Raw genomic sequence first — 17,344 nt, forward strand, 5'->3', positions numbered from 1 at the left:
GAGGCAGGCCTTTTGAAGGGGTGGCTGAGCATGACATTACTTTGTAGAACCCCAACTGGATCCACCCTACCTTACCTTCTGATCCTGACTATCTTCTTTCTATTGTGTATAGTCCCATATTACTTTAGATCACTGGGTGCTTTGCATAGTAGAAAGGAGATACTCCATCTGGTTCTGTACCCTTTCACATGCCCTCCTCCCCCCTTCCCTGTCCCTCTACAGGGACTCTTTTCACAATCAGTTTCTTAATCAGGAGATGCAGTAATTCCTTTCCCTTGGGACACTGCAGGAGGTTCCTCAGGACCACAGGAGCAAGGGTTTTTAATCCTTGTATTTTCTAATACTGAAAGCCCATGGGTGGCCTCAAGCTGCAACCATTTCTGGCACTAGTGGCAGATGCCTCAAACTTGGGATGGGGAGCCTGACTTCCCTTGGAATCTACCCTGCCACTTAAGATCTCTGGTCTCAGGTTGACTTGGCTCTCCATATCAAAGTCAGAGAACCAGTGGTAGTGTACCTGATATGCCAGACCTTCCAGACACACTTAGGGAATGTCTACACTAGCCCCCTTGTTCGAACTAGGGAGGCTAATGTAGGCATTTGAAGTTGCAAATGAAGCCCAGGATTTAAATATCCCGGGCTTTATTTGCATCTTCCCATCCGGGTGCCATTTTTAAATCCCCTTAGTCTGAACTAACTGTTACACGAGGTGTAACAGTTAACTCAAACTAAGGACTTAGTTCGAGTTAACGTTTGACTGCCGCGTGTAGCCGCGGGCAGTTAGTTAGGACTAAGGGGATTTAAAAATGGCGCCTGGATGGGAAGATGCAAATAAAGCCCAGGATATTTAAATCCCGGGCTTCATTTGCAACTTCGAATGCCTACATTAGCCTCCCTAGTTCGAACTAGGGGGCTAGTGTAGACATACCCTTAGGAGGGCATTGCCTATCAGTTTTGATGGACAACACAGCAGTATCATTCTATATCAACAAACTGTTCCCTATACTATGAAGCCTTCACATTGTGGGACTTCTGTGTAGAACAGAGGTGGGCAGGAATTTTTTATGTGGAGCTACTCCAAGAACTTGTGGTCCAGGACTGCACTCTTCCATGATAATAATGGAAGAAGTTAAGGTCTGGGGTGGAGGTTGGGTGCAGAAGGGAGCTCAGGGTAGGGGATTGGGGTGTAGGAGATTGTGTGGTATCTGGGAGGGAGTTTGGGGGTGGGGAGCAGAGGCTTAGGGGAGGGAGGGACTGGAGTGCCAGAAGCAGGCTCTAGTTGGGAGACGCTCACTAGGTGGCTCCCAGCCGGCAGCCCAGGAGGTGCCTCAAACCCCAGAGGTGCGGTACTTTGCACTCTGCCTGTGCCACAGGCACGGCCCAGGCAGCTCTCATTGGCCAGTTTCCAGGGGCTCATAATGCTCAGAGAAGCACATGGCCCCTGCATCCAGTCATTTTGACTGGCATGCTGTGGCATGGAAGGCAGTGATCCTACTCAAAGCTTCTGCTAGGCTGCAGGCCAGATCTGGCGGTTTGGTGTTCTGGATCCAGCCCATGGGTGTCAGCCGATGGTCAGGGCAGTGTGTGTGTGTGTGTGTGTGTGTGTGTGTGTGTATTACACCCGAGTCTTCAACTGCTGGGACACAAGGCTCCGTTGCAGTGGGTAGTCTAGGAGAGACTGATGGGCGCCCCCAAGGAGTTTAACATCCGTGTCTTTGTCCGCTAGGATTGGGATCCCTTCGTGGAGGGTAGCCAACAGGCTGACAGATGCCTCAGAGTTTATTGGAAGAGCTTATTACATCTCAGATTTTGATTGCTTGGATACAGGATCCCTTCGCAGCGGGCAGCCTAGGGAAGACTGAGAGATGCCCCTACGGATCTGTCCTCTGGAAGCGACACGATCCAAATGCCCCAGCTCTTCCTATATCTGTCCCTTATGACCGGCTGAAGTTCTTTTAAATTGTGCTTGGTTCTGTTACAGCAACTGAAGGAGTCAGGTTCAAGCTTAAACAGTTACAGGTTTATTAAAGAAGCTTATAAATCATATGCTATTTCTTAACTGCTAGCAAATACAGATCTTAAGGTTACACAGGAAGAAGGAAGATAGAAGATAATGGTCCCAAGTGACAGCTTAATCTTTAAAGAGCTCTATTCTATGCATGCTCTATAACAAAAGGACAAATATGGGTACAATTTTTACCCCCTTCTGCATCACTCGGTCCCAGCGTGTCAGGCCAGGATCGGTCCCTCAATTTCTCGGAAAGACGAAATACAAGGTGGGCATCTCTGTGGACCTCAGGAGGTCAATCACCTAACCCGACCAGCAGATAGATGGTAGTGAGTGTGCTGCTGGACCCATCTTTATACCCCTGGGGTCACGTATTTCTCTTTCTTATCTGTGATACCAAATGGTGCTGATCCGTCTTTGTGACGCCAGTTCTTACAAGGGAGTTGTGAACTTAATTTACACTTGAAAGAGAGAGAACTAAATTGGGAGTACTGGGCATTCTTTTCTCAGTGGGAGATTCCTCTCCCAGGGACGACTGTGTGTGATCATATCAATATAGGTACTAGCCAGGGCAGTTCTCGCAGACTCGAGGTCAGTTTATTGCCTTGATCATTCTTTCTCATATCTATGTTTTCAGTTTACCCAGGGTCAGATGAGCCAGCATATCCGTGCCTTGTGTTGAGGCTTCAAAGACTATGCTGATTTTTATTGCTCCTTTTCTGTCCTGTATACAGGCACCTCAGAGGGGCAAACAAGATGGATGTGACAGAGGGGTGGCCTGTCTGGCTACAATGGGCCAGATATTGCCTGCCTTTGGTGTAAAACATGTAATACACCTGCAAACATCGTACTTCACAGGATTGCAGAATGAGCTGGTGGAACACCTCAGCAGGTCATTTCATGGACATGAGTGGTCTTTTTGCCTGGGTGTCATGCATTCAGTCTTCCAGAGGTGGAGATTTCCCCAAATAGATCTTTTCACCACCTGATACAACAGGAAGTGCCAGCAGTTCTGCCTCCTTCCAAAACCACAGTCTAGGCTCCAGCATGGAGGAGCTGCTTCCTATACATCTTTCTGCCCATACCACTTGTCCACAAAGTACAAGATTTGGAGGGATTGAGGTCAGGTAATTTTGATATCGTTAGTGTGACCCTGTCAACAGTGGTACACATTCCTTCTGGACTTGTCAGTGGAGGCCCAGATACACATACCACTCTTCCCAGATCTTAGAACAGGGGTTCCCAAACTTTTTGACACTGGGGACCAGTAAATCCATTCACGAGCTTTTGGCGGACGGATAACATTTATTTTCATATTAGCGTATTAATTAAGCAAATGATGAATATTCAAATAAATTGTTTCTGGTCCTCTCAAAGCCCCCAATGCCAACTTTAGCCCACAGAAAAGTCAGTTGGGGCCACGCAAATGAGATACAAAAACACAACCCCTCCAAACACCTCAATCCTCACTAATGTGGCCCCAACTGTGCTTGTGGGTGCTGGGACAGAGTTCTGGGGAAGGATGCCAATATGTGCTGGGGCAGGGGATAGGGTGCTTGTGGATGCTAGGGCAAGGGATTGGGTGCTGGGACAGGGTACTTGTGGGAGTCGGGGGGGGAGGGGACAGGGGCTGATACCTGGGGATCCTGTAACTGCCAAGGCCCAGGAAGTGTGTGGGCTGCTCCCCCGTCCCCCAAACAGCAGCACAGTACCTGTCATACAGGGTCTGATACCTTCCTGCTTGGGGGGGAGGGGAAATCCTGGACTGCGCCTGCCCCAACCGCTCAGGCAGCACACACCTTGCTCCTTCGCTCCCCAGGGCAGCACGCGCTGCCCGAGCAGCTGGAGTTGGTGCCGTCCCAGATCCCCACCCACTCCCCCGCGTGCAGGAAGGCAGCAGGGGAACAAAGTCCCCAGCGCACGATGGGCCGCTTTATCGGCTGGCGCCGGGCGTTCTGCTTTGGTACGCACAGCCTTCTCCCTGGGTCCTAGCATCTGCCAGATCTAGCCCCACCGCCTGGGAGCATGCTCGACAGAGACGCCGCGGCGGCGGGCTCTCTGCCAAAACTTTTTCTGAGGACCATTACTTTTTTTTTAAGGACCGGTACCGGGCCGCGGACCACACTTTGGGAAACGCTGCCTTATAACATAAAACCAGTCACCTCCAGTATCTGAGCCTCCATTCACTGTGCTTTACAGTGTGGAAGCTCCATGGTTAAACCCCTCAGGTCTTTCCTGCTCCAACCCGGTCAGACAAATCTTACTTGGCAGCAGGAAACCCTCTATAAGAGCCACCTACATGCTAAATGGAAGAGATTTTGTTTGGTCAGTGCAACATAGCTCACCCCCCGGTGCTGGCCTCAGTGCCACTTATTATAGACTACCTCTTAAACAGCAAGGACTTTCAATCTTTTCCATAAAGGTTCATTTAGCCGCCATATCGTGACTTGCCCCGCCAAACATCCGTGCCAAATTGGGTAAAGAATGTGAGTGAGGCCAAACAACAAAAATTAAGATATTTGTACACCAATGTGAGGAGCCCAGGTAACAAAATGGAGGAACTAGAGCTATTGGTCCAGGATGTGAAACCAGATATTATAGGAATAACAGAAACATGGTGGAATACTAGGCATGACTAGAGTACAGGTATTGAAGGGTATGTGCTGTTTAGAAAAGACAGAAATAAAGGTAAAGGTGGCAGAGTAGCATTGTATATCAATGATGAGGTAGATTGTAAAGAAATAAAAAGTGATGGCATGAAGAAAACAGTCTTTCTGGGCAAAAATCACATTGGGGAAGAAAACTATCAGATCCTCTCCTGGGATAGTGGTTGGGGTGTGCTATAGCCCACCGTGATCTAATTTGGATATGGATAGAGACCTCTTTAATGTTTTTAATGAGGTAAATACTCATGGAAACTGTGTAATCATATGAGACTTCAACTTTCCAGATATAGACTGGAGAACAAGTGCTAGTAATAATAATAGGGCTCAGATTTTCCTAGATGTGATAGCTGATGAATTCCTTCATCAAGTAGTTGCTGAACCAACAAGGGGGGCTGCCATTTTAGATTTGGTTTTGGGGAGTAGTGAGGACCTCATAGATGAAATGGTTGTAGGGGACAACCTTGGCTCAAGGATAAACAAAAATAAATCTGAGACTAGGGTTTTTGATTTCAAAAGGGCTAACTTTAATAAATTAAGGAAATTAGTTAGGAAGTTGATTGGACTAAAGAATGTATGGATCTAAAGGTGGAGGAGGCCTGGGATTATTTTAAGTTAAAGTTGCAGAAGCTATCAGAAGCCTGTATCCCAAGAAAGGGGAAAAAATTTATAGGCAGGTGTTTTAGACCAAGCTGGATGAGCAAGCATCTCAGAGAGGTGATTAAGAAAAAGCAGAAAGCATATAAGGAGTGGAAGATGGGAGGGACCAGCAAAGAAAGCTACCTTATTGAGGTTAGAGCATGTAGGAACAAAGTGAGACAGGCTAAAAGTCATGTAGAGTTGGACCTTGCAAAGGAAATTAAAACTAATAGTAAAAGGTTTTATAGCCATATAAATAGGAAAAAAAAAGAAGAAGTAGGACCCCTAATTACTGAGGATGGAGTGGAGGTTAAGGATAATCTAGGCATGGCCCAATATCTAAACAAATACTTTACTTCAGTCTTTAATGAGGCTAATGAAGAGCTTAGGGATAATGGTAACATAACAAATGGGAATAAGGATATGGAGGTAGATATTATCATATCCAAGGTAAAAGCCAAACTTGAACAGTTTAATGGAAGTAAATCGGGGGGCCCAGATAATCTTCATCCAAGAATATTAAAGGAACTGGCACATGAAATTGCAAGTCCATTAGCAACATTTTTTAATAACTCTCTAAACTCAAGGGTTGTACCATTTGACTGGAGAATTGCTAATATAATTCCTATTTTTAAGGAAGGGGGAAAAAAGCGACCCGGGTAACTATAGGCCTGTTAGTTTGACATCTGTAGTATGCAAGATCTTGGAAGAAATTTTGTAGGAGAAAGTAGTTAGAGACATTAAGGTTAATGGCAATTGGGACAAATTACAACATGGTTTTACAAAAGGTAGATCGTGCCAAACCAACCTGATTTCCTTTTTTGAGAAAGTAACAGATTTTTGTAGATAAAGGAAATGCAGTGGATCTAATCTACCTCAATTTTAGTAAGTCATTTGATACAATACCACATGAGGAATTATTGGTTAAATTGGAAAAGATGGGGATCAATATGAAAATTGAGAGATGGATAAGCAATTGGTTAAAGGGGAGACTACAGCAGGTCATACTGAAAGGTGAACTGTCAGGTTGGAGGAAGGTTACTAGCGGAGTTCCTCAGGGATCAATTTTGAGGCCAATTGTATTTAATCTTTTTATTACTGACCTTGGCACCAAACGTGGGAGTGTCCTGATAAAATTTGCGGATGACACAAAGTTGGGAGGTATTGCCAATTCAAAAAAGGATCGGGATATCATACAGGAAGATCTGGATGACCTTGTAAATTGGAGTGATAGCAATAGAATTAAATTTAATAGTCAGAAGTGTAAGGTTATGTATTTAGGGATTAATAACAAGAATTTTAGTTATAAGCTGGGGACACATCAGTTGGAAGTAACGGAGGAGAAGCAGGACCTCGGAGTCCTGGTTGTATAGGATGACTATGAGCCCGCATCGTGACATGGCCGTGAAAAAGGCTAATACGGTCTTGGGATGCATTAGGCGAGGTATTTCCAGTAGGGATAAGGAGGTGTTAGTGCCATTATACAAGGCATTGGTGAGACATCATTTGGAATACTGTGTGCAGTTCTGGTCTCCCATGTTTAAGAAGGATGAATTCAAACTGGAACAGGTACAAAGAAGGGCCACTAGGATGATCCAAGGAATGGAAAACCTGTCTTATGAAAGGAGACTTAGGGAGCTTGCCTTGTTTACCTTAACCAAAAGAAGGCTGAGGGGAGACATGATTGCTCTCTTTAAATATATTAGAGGGATAAATACCAGGAAAGGAGAGGAATTATTTAAGCTTAATACCAGTGTGGACACAAGAACAAATGGATATAAGCTAGATAGTAGGAAGTTTAGACTTGAAATTAGATGAAGGTTTCTAACCATTAGAGGAGTGAAGTTCTGGAACAGCCTTCCAAGGGAAGTAGTGGGGGCAAAAGACCTATCTGGCGTCAAGATTAAGCTAGATGGGTTTATGAAGGGGATGGTTTGATGAGATAACATGATCTTGGTAACTAATTGACCATTCATTATCAGTGGTAAATAGGCCAATGGAGGGATGATAGGAGTTACTATAGAAAACTTTTTCCTGGGTGTCTGGCTGGTGAATCTTGCCCACATGCTCAGGGTTTAGCTGATCGCCATATTTCGGGTCGGGAAGGAATTTTCCTCCAGGGTAGATTGGCAGAGGCCCTGGAGGTTTTTTGCCTTCCTCTGTAGCACAGATCACAGCTGGAGGATTCTCTGCATCTCGGGGTCTTTAAACTATTTGAAGGCTTCAATATCTGACTTATAGGTGAGAGGATTATTCCAGGAGTGGGTGGGTAAGATTCTGTCGCCTGCATTGTGCAGCGGGTCAGACTAGATGATCATGATGGTCCCTTCTGACCTTAAAGTCTATGAGTCTATATCAGCATTCCACTTGAGTGCACAGGGGCACTTGGTCTTTGTGAACCCCATGGTAAATTAATTCTTAAAAGGCTTTGATAGACTCTCCCCTCAGGTATGCCAACCTGTCCCCTCCTGGGATCTCAACCTAATCCTTTCCAGACTGTTGAGACTGCCATTTGAACCATCAGTCTGCCTGCTGCTATACTTCTCTTACAAAGTGGCATTCCTGGTGGCAATAACTTTGCCCAGGAGGGTCTCTGAGCTCAGGGTACTGACATTAGAGACCCTCTATACCATATTCTATAAAGACAAAATGCAGCTCTGATCCCATCCTGCTTTCCTCCTGAAGGTGGTGCCACAATTCCACATCAACCAGGACATCTTCCTACAGGTATTCTACCTGAAGCCACATGTTAGCGGTCAAGAACAGACACTTCATTCTCTGCATTCCGCACTGTGCTAACCTTTTACATTGAAAGAACAAAACTGTTCAGAAGGTCATTTCATTTATTCATTTAGCCATGGCAGAAGGAAAGGTCAATCTGTACCCTCTCAGTGCATCTCATCTTGGATAGTGTCCTGCATCTGTGAATGTTACAGTCTTGCAGGAGTGCCTGCACCTCCATTCACTTCACACTCCAGCAGGATGCAGGCCTCTTCCACCACATTCCTTGCACAGATCCCTACTCAGAAAATCTGTATGGTAGCTACCTGGTCTTCCATTCACACCTTCTCTTCACACTATGAGATCACCCATCTGTCCAAGGATGATGTTGCATTTGCACAATCAGTGTTCCAGTCAGTGGAAGACTCTGAGCCTGCCACCTGAACTTGGGCTTGTTAGTCACCTGATTGGAATGCACATGAATAAGCACTCAACAAAGAAAAAAACGTTACTTACCTTCTCCTGACTTTTGTTATTTTAGATGTGTGGTTAATGTCCATTCTTATACCTACCATTCTGCCCTCTGTCAGAGTAGCCAAAAGAAGGACTGAGGAGGGCACAGGTTGGCAGGGCTCTATGTTATGCACCATAAGGTCATGACTCCAGAGAGTGCCCAGGCAGACCCAACAGCTAGCTGCTAGGAAAAATCTTCCGGATACCGTGCACGTGTGCATGTGCATTCACCTGATTGGAGTGGACATGAACAACACATTTCAAAGAATAGTTATGAGAAGATAAACTTTAAAAACAACAAATGGTTGTTCTGAAGAAGTGGGCTGTGCCCACGAAAGCTCATAATACCATCTACATGTTTTGTTTGTTTTTAAAGTTTATCCTGTACAGACTAACTCAGCTATCCCCGGAAGTTATGAGAAGGTGAGTAACCGTTTTTTCTTACACTTTGCGGCAAAGGGACAATGATGTATTAGTTCCTCTCTCACACTGTATAGACAAGATCTCTCAGAGCCATTAGCACTGCCTATAGCACTAGGAACTGATTAGTTCCACCTGTTATTTTTACACCAGTAGCACATGTGATTTGGACTCTTTTTTTCTGTGAATAAAAGTCATTTACTTTATTTTGATTTTTTCCCCCATGAATTGAGCTCTTTTTCTATCTAAGGAATCCTCTTTGCTATCTTTGTTAAAAAGTTCTTAAACCAGTCTTAGTCTAAATTTCTGCAAAATATTTAATTCGATGAGTCAAAATTAAACAATAAAGGAAAAAAAATCACTATTTTAAACACCTAGACTAGCGTTACTGTGTTTATTATATTTTTCAGTCATTAATGCTGCCCGTTGAGTTAGAATCCAACAAGACAATAAACTTCAATCAGAAAGTTGAGATTCCATCGTGGTTGGAATTGAAAGAATTGTTAAAATTAGCACCAGAAATTATAGCAGATGAAAGCGAGAGTGAAAAGAAAATCAAAGAAGGTGAGGATTGTTTTCTTTATATTTTGGGCCCAATTCTCCTCTAATCTACGCAGTTTTTACACCACTATCTTTTTAACTCTTTTATCTTCATTTGAATTATTACTGATTCAGAATAGTACATATCAGATGAGAATAAGACCCATTCTGTGTCTGAAATTATGTAGCAGGTTTGACATATCAAATTTCAAAGTATGAAAGTTTTCTGTAAGCAGCCAAAAGGAAGTGATCTCTTACGTACTGTACTCTTCATTTCAGGCCCATGTTATTTCAGGAGCAGCTATTGTTAATGAGGTGGAAGAGTGATTCTAATGACAAAAATTGAATAGACTAGTGATGCTAAGATGAATTTTCTTAGAGACATTCCAGAGTAGTTTCCAGTAATTCATGCAGTACAGTCACTCTATATAAATTGTCCACAACATTATAGGAGGAGTTTATAATAGACTCTGTATTTACTACCATATCTTTTTCAAAATACTCTTATGATCTTGTCTTTGAGTTTTCCCACATGCACTGTTGGAAGCAGATCTTTGATATTCTGTAGTGTGAGAGTTATTCCCCTGCTGACGTGCCATGAAACTCCATTTACATTTTTCTATTAAACTTTTAAAATACTTATTTTGTTCTCTTTTGTGCCACAGGAAAGTTTTGACAGCTTGCCAAATAATAGCTAAAAATATAAATGTTCTGTATGCTGCCAAAGTAGCAGTGGCAGATGATAAGCTATGTCTACACAACAGTGTTATTTTGGAATACCTGACGCTATTCCGAAATAACAAAGTTCACGTCTATACTACAAGCAGTTATTTTGACATAATGTCGAAATAATGTCGAGCTGGAGACTTCTTACTCTGATTCCTGTAACCCTCATTGTACGAGGAGTAAGGGAATTAGGAGGAAGAGTGCTCTTTCTTGGACTTCCTGCTGTGTAGTCAGTGCCAAAAGCCAAAATAAGCTATTTCGACTTAAGCTACATGAATTGCGTAGCTTATCTCAGCTTTAGCCCTGCTGTGTTGATGTGCCCATACTGTATTGTGAATACCAAAGCAGCTATAGCAATGGAGTGAAACTAAGGCTACAGCTACACTGTAGCCTTCTTTTGGAAAAGCTTATGCAAATGAAGCGTGGCGTGGAATATCACCGCTTCATTTACATAATTAATTAGCAGCCGCTTTTGCACAAGAGGCTTTTGCGCAAAAAGGACCTGTGTAGATAGTTCCTTTTTGCGCAAAACCCCCCTCTTGCACAAGAGCCGTTCTTCCTCATTTTTTTTAGGAAGAACGGTTCTTGCGCAAGAGGGGATTTTGCACAAAAAGGAGCCATCTACACAGTTCCTTTTTGCGCAAAAGCCTCTTGCGCAAAAGCAGCTAATTAATTATGCAAATGAAGCACAACAATATTCCACATTGTGCTTCATTTGCATAAGCTTTTCCAGAAGAAGGCTACAGTGTAGCTGTAGCCTAAGAGATGGGCTGGGCTCCACATCCCTCTGGTTCTGACCCATGACCCCAGTGGTCTATGGAGCAGAAACCCACCATTTTTTGATTGGGGGAAGAGAAGTAGGCCAGCTTCTCACAGAGTAACCCCTCAGCACTTGACCAGTGATCTATTTCCTCCCTACCTTCCAAATATACCCTATGAGCCTAGATATCCTCAATCTCACACTGTGGACAGACAGAACCAGTTAGGTTCCCCTTACCACTACCACCAGAATTCAGTGTGCATCACTTTTTGATTACAGATTTCTCCTCCTGCTAGCTAAGGGTATGTCTACACTACCCCGCTAGTTCGAACTAGTGGGGTAATGTAGGCATACCGCACTTGCAAATGAAGCCCAGGATTTGAATTTCCCGGGCTTCATTTGCATAAGCGGGGCACCGCCATTTTTAAAACCCCGCTGGTTCAAACCCCATGCAGCGCGGCTACACGGGGCACGAACTAGGTAGTTCGAACTAGGCTTCCTAGTTCGAACTACCGTTACTCCTCGTGGAATGAAGAGTAACGGTAGTTCGAACTAGGAAGCCTAGTTCGAACTACCTAGTTCGTGCCCCGTGTAGCCGCGCTGCACGGGGTTCGAACCAGCGGGTTTTTAAAAATGGCGGCGCCCCACTTATGCAAATGAAGCCCGGGAAATTCAAATCCCGGGCTTCATTTGCAAGTGCGGTATGCCTACATTACCCTCCTAGTTCGAACTAGGAGGGTAGTGTAGACATACCCTAACCTAGTTAGGCCTTAGTCCTTTTAGCTGCAGTGGTAGAAGCTTGTGTGACAATGCTGAAGGTTCACAAGTGAAATCCTACTTGCGGTATGGAGTTGCTGTAGTTGTATATATTATAGAATTACAAAACCACAAAAATGAAAAGGAATGCATGTAGTTAAAAACTAATATAAATACTACCTTTAAAGAGAGATAATTAGGTTGAAAAGTCAAGGACTTGAAAGTTAGGAAATACTTTATGATTATCTGTGCAATTTAATTCGGGTGTATGCATTATAGTACTGTCAAATTACATGCACATTTGCTTTGCTTTTCCCATAGAATCATTGCTTTATTCAGTGCACAGAGTTGATTCACAAAGGGATAATATTTACAGTTGTATAAGCAACCATAAATCTGGAATGTCCTAACTTTTCAGTGGTTGACTTTGCAACCTAAACAACATTCTTTAATGCAATTATCATATGTAATAGTGCATTGTATAATCTACCAAATACAAATAAACTATTTTATTACAATAAACAATAAATATTTGATTATATATATTTGTAAACTAATTGCAATTTTTACAACTGTACATATAAGCAAATAAAAGAAATATCAATATCTAAAACATTATACCCAAGAAACAAAATAATAAATACTAATGACAGCATTTCCACAATACAAATAAGTATATCAAACTTTTGTCAATGCATATCAAAATGTAATCTCAATTATTGTACACTTCATTGGTGCTAAGTATTGTTATTATTACTTAGTATACATAATAGGGTTCTCTTTAAAAACCTATGGAAGGCCTGAGGTTAGCATCACAGAACACATTTAAGCAAAAACAAACAAAAAATTTGTAAAATGCCTTCTGCAGTGTTTGTATTTCGGTTGCTTCTAGTGGTTCAGGTAAAAACACTGCCACCTTAACACAGGCCAATATTCTTTGCATATCTATCAAATGTTTAGCATGAACTGAATAAAATGATTAATAGTTTAAACATATATGAAGATAAAGTTATTTATGAACCTGCTGTTTCCCAGTGTTTTCACCATACGTCTTATGTTCTTCCACCTCAGAGCAGATCAGCCTTTCATATATCCCTGGATTTGTATCTGCTCTGATTTCATAAGTCAGTACTGCTATTTTTAGCCCTGGGAAGCTAGGGCAGTATGCCGGAGGAACTTTTCTCTCTTTATGTCAGGGAAGCCCTTTCCCAGGAATTAACAAGATCAGTCTAGGGTTTGGACTGACATTTTAAAGCTTTAGCATTTGTCTCTAAATACAAGAACAAATGAATGTTCAGTGAAACTGAAAAGTGACATACTAAATTGATAAAAGAAATACGTTTTCACACAAAATACAGTTAGCCTGTAATACTTACTGTCATGGGATATAATTTAGGCTATGATCACAGCATGTTTCCAAAAGGGATTAGATATTTATACAGCTAACAAGAATAGTCAATGTTATAATAGTAATTATAAAAAAAGAGTTTTGGAGGTATAAGAAACCCTGTGGCTTTGCAGGACTAGTGTTGCAGGGTTACTTGTGGCCCTAGCTCATCTGTACAACATGAACAAGTCTATGGCCGAAGCCTCAGCTTGTCTGGTTTATGCTTTTAGGTCGAGAGATCCTCGGTTTGATCCCAGCTTCTGACAATCCAATTATGGGAGTGATGTTTCAAAGTTAGGAAGAAACTTCCCCTAAGGACAGGCTATTCCACATCTACCTAATGCAGGTTTTTTGCACCTTCCTCTGAAGCAGCTGGCTCTAATCATTGGAAGTGACAGGATATGGGATTAGATGGACCACTAGTATGATCACATAGTGTGATTGTTATGGTATCACAAATATCTTCTGCTGTTTTATATTTATAACTGGTGGTAACTCTAGTACTGGTATTGTTAATTCAAATGATAATGTGGCATCAATCAAAATAGACACGAAAACGTTGTTCAAGGAACAGCTTTGAGGAAGAAATGAAATAAAATTGATATTATTGTGATACCTTTTTATATCTTTTCAGATCTTATTGCAAATATTACAAATGAAATAGAGATTTCAAAATACTGTCCCACAGAAGAGGTTTGTGTCAATCAAAGCAGAAATCCACAGGAATACTGTGAGGCAGGTAGGAAGTGGAATATACATAAATCCAGTGCTTGTTTTAAAGAACAATTATTTTTTATTATACATATGCCTAGGACACCTCCTACCCCAGACCACACTCCTGCCCCTCTTCTTCCTGCCCCGCCCCCCACTCCACCCCTTCCTCCAACCCTTTGGTTCAGGTTCCAACCCTGCTCCATCCCTACCTCACCTCTTCCTGCCCTTGCTCTGTCCTCTCTCTGCCCCCATTTCTTCCCTTCTCTTAAGCCCCCTTCCCTGTGCAACACTGGTAGCTAGCAGAACCAAGCAAACCAGTGGCCAGATTGCTCCACTTCCTGCCACCACCAATGAGTGCAGGTGTTGGTGTGGGCCCAACCCCTGCTGTTGGTGCCAGGCCTCTCTCTAATTCCCTGGGCTACTTTGGCCCCATGCTACTATATTCTCCTGAAGCATGGAGCCTCCCAAAATCTGGGGACTGCGGCAATTGCCCTGAACTGTCCTATAAATATGGCAACTCTATCCATATGTATTCCATTCTTTGATGTCCATGCAGCCTGTGAGCTCGAGATCAGAATCTGTGGTCAGAGTTCTGACTGCAAAACAGAACTTGCATTTGACTAGCTTTGTTACTAAATAATTTGTTTACTAAGATAAAAATGGCATTGAAAACAAATAAGAAAAATAATCAAAGAAACAAGTTCCTTGTAAGGCAGAAAAATCCATAAGCATGTCTGTAATTCATTTTACTGGGAAAAATAGGACAGTAAATATGACCTAAAAGAGACTGTTTTGACTCTCTAAACTTGTTTAGATAGCTTGCTAAAAATATAGGGGCTAATCTGGCAAGTGCTCTGCATGTGGAATGCCAAATGAATTTGAGTGGGAGTCTTCTGTGACACACATTTACAAGACTATGACTATAAGTAGCACAGAATTTTATTTACATATAAAACAATAATTTACTCTCTCCAAGCTTGAAGTATCTGAATTACAAACTTGCTGATTTCACTGTCAATGTGAGTAACATTAGAACCATCACAATTGCAATTTGAAAGAGCCATTCCGTCTAAGCAAGAGCTACGTGACTGAGCCATGGCTGATCAACATTTAATTAAAAACACCCAAAATAATAGTTGATCGTTTTAAATTCTGAATGGTTGGCAAGGTATGTAGAGATTCCCAGAATCACATAGGAAAACCAGTAAAGAACTGTTAGTTATGCATTATTGTTACCCTTCTTGTCTAGATATAAAGTACTACACTTTGGTCTTTATTGATCAAGTAATAAAACATAGTATCTTCATAATAAACTTTAAAAACTAAATTTAGTTGGGGTCAGAGTTTTACATAAATAATAACATTTCTTTCACTTATATTTGTGAAACGTGGTGTCATTTTCTGCAATTCGCAGTTAGTTATGCTTTATATCCTTCGTATGAAGTAGAAATGCCACTAACTCCTCCATGCAGACCGCAAAGATCACACGTGAATTTGTTGCGTGCAGGACTTCAGGCAGAACCTATTTCTCCTGTTTATAACAGGTAAGTAAAAATCTAATCAGAATATATAGCTGGTACAATCTCCTCCAAATTAATGCAAAACTGCCATAATTGGATTTTGTTAATTTATGGCCTCATTTTGTGAGATGCTCACTGCCTACAGTTTTGTCTATTGAGCTCTTTGCCTTGGAAACAGTCCAGGAAGTGCTCCCTATCCGTTGTCTCAGTGCATAGAGACTCAAAAGACCAAGAGAGTTGCTTTAAGACTATCTTCCTCTATAAAGGCTTAATGTCCTGAAAATGCAGATTCTTCTTCAATTGGTGTCCCCATGGGTGCTCCACAGTTGGTGTCGGGCACCACGGATTGGAGACTTTGAGAGCAGTGATCAGGCAGGCTGTGCATGCGTGAGCAGAGAGCGGCACTCCTGTCTTTGAAGTAGCGCACGCAGCCCACTTCTCCTCAGTTCCTTCGTTGCCAACCTCGGCCACAGACAGAGCTCAATTCTCTCCTCCTCAGCACACTCTGCAAGACAAAGCAGAACCATTTCATCAGCATAGATAGTCCTGAGGCGAGCACAATATATTTCACCACTGCTTGTGCCCCTTCTATGATCAGTGGGCAGAAATAACTACAGATGGGTGGGTCCTAGAAATCATTAGCTGTGGTTATTCTATCACCTTCACGGCAGTTCCTTCAACCTCCCCACCCTTTCTCTCCCTCTTTAGGGACCTTTCTCACAAGACTCTGCTCCACCAGAATGTTTTACAGCTTCTCAAAATAGGAGCCACAGAGCGGGTCCCCAAAAAATACAAAGGGAAGGGGGTTTATTCGAACTACTTTCTCACTGTAGAGAGAACAGGAGGTTGGAGACCTACCTTGGACCTGCGCCAATTAAACAAATATATTCACAGGCAATGCTTCAAAGTGGTCACACTCAGCACAATAATTCCAGCACTGGACAGGGAGGACTGGTTCGCAGCCCTCGACCTTCAAGATGCGTATTTTCACATCACAATAAACCCCACACACCGGCGCTTCCTATGATTTACGATAGCCTCAAACCACTTTCAATACAGAGACCTCCCATTCAGACTCTCCTCTGCCCCCAGAGTCTTTTCCAAGACCCTTGCGTTGGCCGCGGCATATCTAAGACGGAATGGGATCACAATATTCCCTTAGGTAGATGATTGTCTTATCCGAGATCCCTCACAATGGACTATCAGAGACATGATTACATTCATGAAGACCATGCTTCAGTCACTGGGCTTCATTATCAATTAGCAGAAATCCATATTACAATCTTTGGAGTTCATAGGGGCTCGTATAGACTCCACAATAGCTCGAGCCTATCTCCCCATCACTGTTTCGACAACATAAAAAATCTCATTATGATCATTACCACCAGCCCAATGGTACCCATCATAACGTGCCTGAAAGTCATGGGGCACATGGCTGCGACCACATATGTGGTCCCATAAGCCAGGCTGCGCTTCCGTTGTTTCCAACACTGGATCTCTTTAGTATATACACCAACCAGCCATCAGATCCACAGGAACATTTCCTCTCCCACAAAAGTCCTCACCTCTCTATGGTGGTGGACACAGGCACACAACCTCCACAACGTGGTGCCTTTCCTCCGGGATCAGCCGTGCAAACAAATTAAGATGGATGCCTCACTGATGAGATGGGGTGAATACTTTCAACAACAGTTTGCACAAGGGAAATGGTCCAAAGACGTGTCAAGACTTCACATAAATCTGCTTGAGCTTCGAGCAGTTCACAACACATGCAAGCACTTCCTCCCTTACATTCAAAGCTCTTCCTTGCGTATCCTTCCCGACAATATGACAACTATGTTTTACATCAGCTGCCAAGGGGGTGTGAGATCCCAGTCACTAGGCGCAGAGGCAATCAGACTTGGAATTGGTGCATCCATCATAATATTACCATCTTGGCAGAATACCTGCCTGGAGACAAGAACATTATGGTAGATA

At 42.8% G+C, this 17,344-nt stretch overlaps 1 protein-coding gene across 1 annotated transcript in view; it reads left to right on the forward strand.

Annotated features, from left to right (window-relative positions):
* The window catches only part of SHOC1 (shortage in chiasmata 1), a 109,089-nt gene that overhangs the window by 31,247 nt on the left and 60,498 nt on the right, over positions 1-17,344 (forward strand). The window contains exons 8-10 of the mRNA XM_075931425.1: positions 9,375-9,528; positions 13,768-13,872; positions 15,262-15,391. Of these exons, the coding sequence (XP_075787540.1) occupies positions 9,375-9,528; positions 13,768-13,872; positions 15,262-15,391 (389 nt within the window). The remainder of the gene's footprint in view (positions 1-9,374; positions 9,529-13,767; positions 13,873-15,261; positions 15,392-17,344) is intronic.

This window comes from Pelodiscus sinensis, chromosome 6 (assembly GCF_049634645.1).
Source record: "Pelodiscus sinensis isolate JC-2024 chromosome 6, ASM4963464v1, whole genome shotgun sequence".
Classification (NCBI taxonomy): Eukaryota; Metazoa; Chordata; order Testudines; family Trionychidae; genus Pelodiscus; species Pelodiscus sinensis.